Raw genomic sequence first — 1,480 nt, 5'->3', positions numbered from 1 at the left:
AAAAACAGAAATAAAACACCAATAACACTAAAAAACTTTTGTAAAAGAATAGGAGAGATGGGAATCAGGGGGATGGCTGAGAAGATACAAAAGATAGCAATAATGAAAACGGCTGAAATACAGGGTGGGCCAAAATAAGTGTCCTATTTTTAAAAATTCATAACTTTTTTATTTATTGATTTTTTTAAAAAATGTTTTTCAGAATAAGTAAAGGACCCCTTCCGAAGCAAGCATGAGCCGTATTTGCCCTAAGGAACGTACCCTCATAATAGAGTGGTACTTTAAATCCAATGAGTCGATTTCGGAGACTCAACTCATCTATCGGCGTCATTACAACACCAGAAACTCACCTTCGGCAAAAGCAATCCGAGGAATTATTGCTCGTTTTAGGGACCAACAAGGAATATCCGACATGGCGAGAAGTGGTAGGCCTCGTACTGTACGAACAGCTCAAAATTTCGAGGAATTGGAGAGAAGTTTGGAGGAGGATGCATCCACATCCACAAGGAGGAGATCAAAAGAACTTGGCATTTCTCGAACCTCACTTCGGAGAATGCTAAGAGAAAGAGGATATTTTCCATCTAAAGTGCAGCTAGTTCAAGAACTTCAACCTCGAGATAATGAAAAAAGACTTGAGTACGCTATGCGACTCCAGGATTTGGCCAATGATGATCCCCATTTTCTCAAAAAAACTAATAATGTCGGATGAATCCCATTTTCATCTTGATGGGTTCATCAATAAACAAAATTGCCGAATATGGGGTACGGAGAACCCAAGGATAATTCAGCAGCACACATTACATCCACTCAAGTGCACGGTGTGGTGTGGCGTTACTGCTGAAGAGATAATTGGCCCCTATTTCTTTGAAGACGATGCCGGAAATCAGGTAACAGTAACGGGTGACCGCTACCGAGAAATGCTGCAAAATTTCTTGCAACCGTGGGTTGCCGCCAAACCTGACAGGATGTGGTTCCAACAGGATGGAGCCACAGCACACACTGCGAGAGATACCCTTACACTTTTACAGGGTATATTTGGAAATCAGATTATCTCTCGCAGTTGCGAAATTCAATGGCCTCCACGATCACCCGACCTTACAGCTCCTGGCTTCTTCTTATGGGGTTACCTCAAAGAAAAGGTTTATGCCAATAAACCAAACAATATTGAGGAAATGAAAGCAAATATTGAAGCAGAAATAAGAGCCATAAGTCCTCAGATGTTGCAAACTGTTATGGAAAATGCTTTAAAAAGAGCCGATGTGTGAAGCCGCCAACGGCGCCCATTTAGAAAACATTATTTTTGCTTAAAAAACTCCAAACAATACTTTAGTTTTTGTAAGTTTTAAGAAGTGTTTTTCGGCCAAAATTTGTTTTGTTTATTTCAAAAAAATCTCGGAAGGGTCAGTCTACACATACAAAGTTTGGTGAGTTTAACTTTTATTTTGTGGAAGTTATTCAAATTTAAAGATAGGACCCTTAT

The 1,480-nt window shown here is 39.7% G+C and overlaps 1 protein-coding gene across 1 annotated transcript; it reads left to right on the top strand.

Annotated features, from left to right (window-relative positions):
* Positions 1-698: 698 nt before the first annotated feature.
* Positions 699-1,265, top strand: LOC145297931 (uncharacterized). Its single transcript, XM_080144271.1, has one exon. It carries the CDS (start codon positions 699-701, stop codon positions 1,263-1,265), a length of 567 nt encoding a protein of 188 aa, XP_080000397.1.
* Positions 1,266-1,480: the final 215 nt, after the last annotated feature.

This window comes from Euprymna scolopes, chromosome 18, assembly GCF_053919585.1.
Source record: "Euprymna scolopes isolate OS-2025 chromosome 18, ASM5391958v1, whole genome shotgun sequence".
NCBI classification, from domain to species: domain Eukaryota; kingdom Metazoa; phylum Mollusca; class Cephalopoda; order Sepiida; family Sepiolidae; genus Euprymna; species Euprymna scolopes.
Note: the sequence above shows the minus strand (reverse complement) of the source record. Positions and strands in the feature narration are given on the sequence as shown.

Excerpts from the sequence above, each read along its gene's own strand:
- LOC145297931 (XM_080144271.1), top strand. The coding sequence starts at position 699 with ATGTCGGATGAATCCCATTTTCATCTTGATGGGTTCATCAATAAACAA.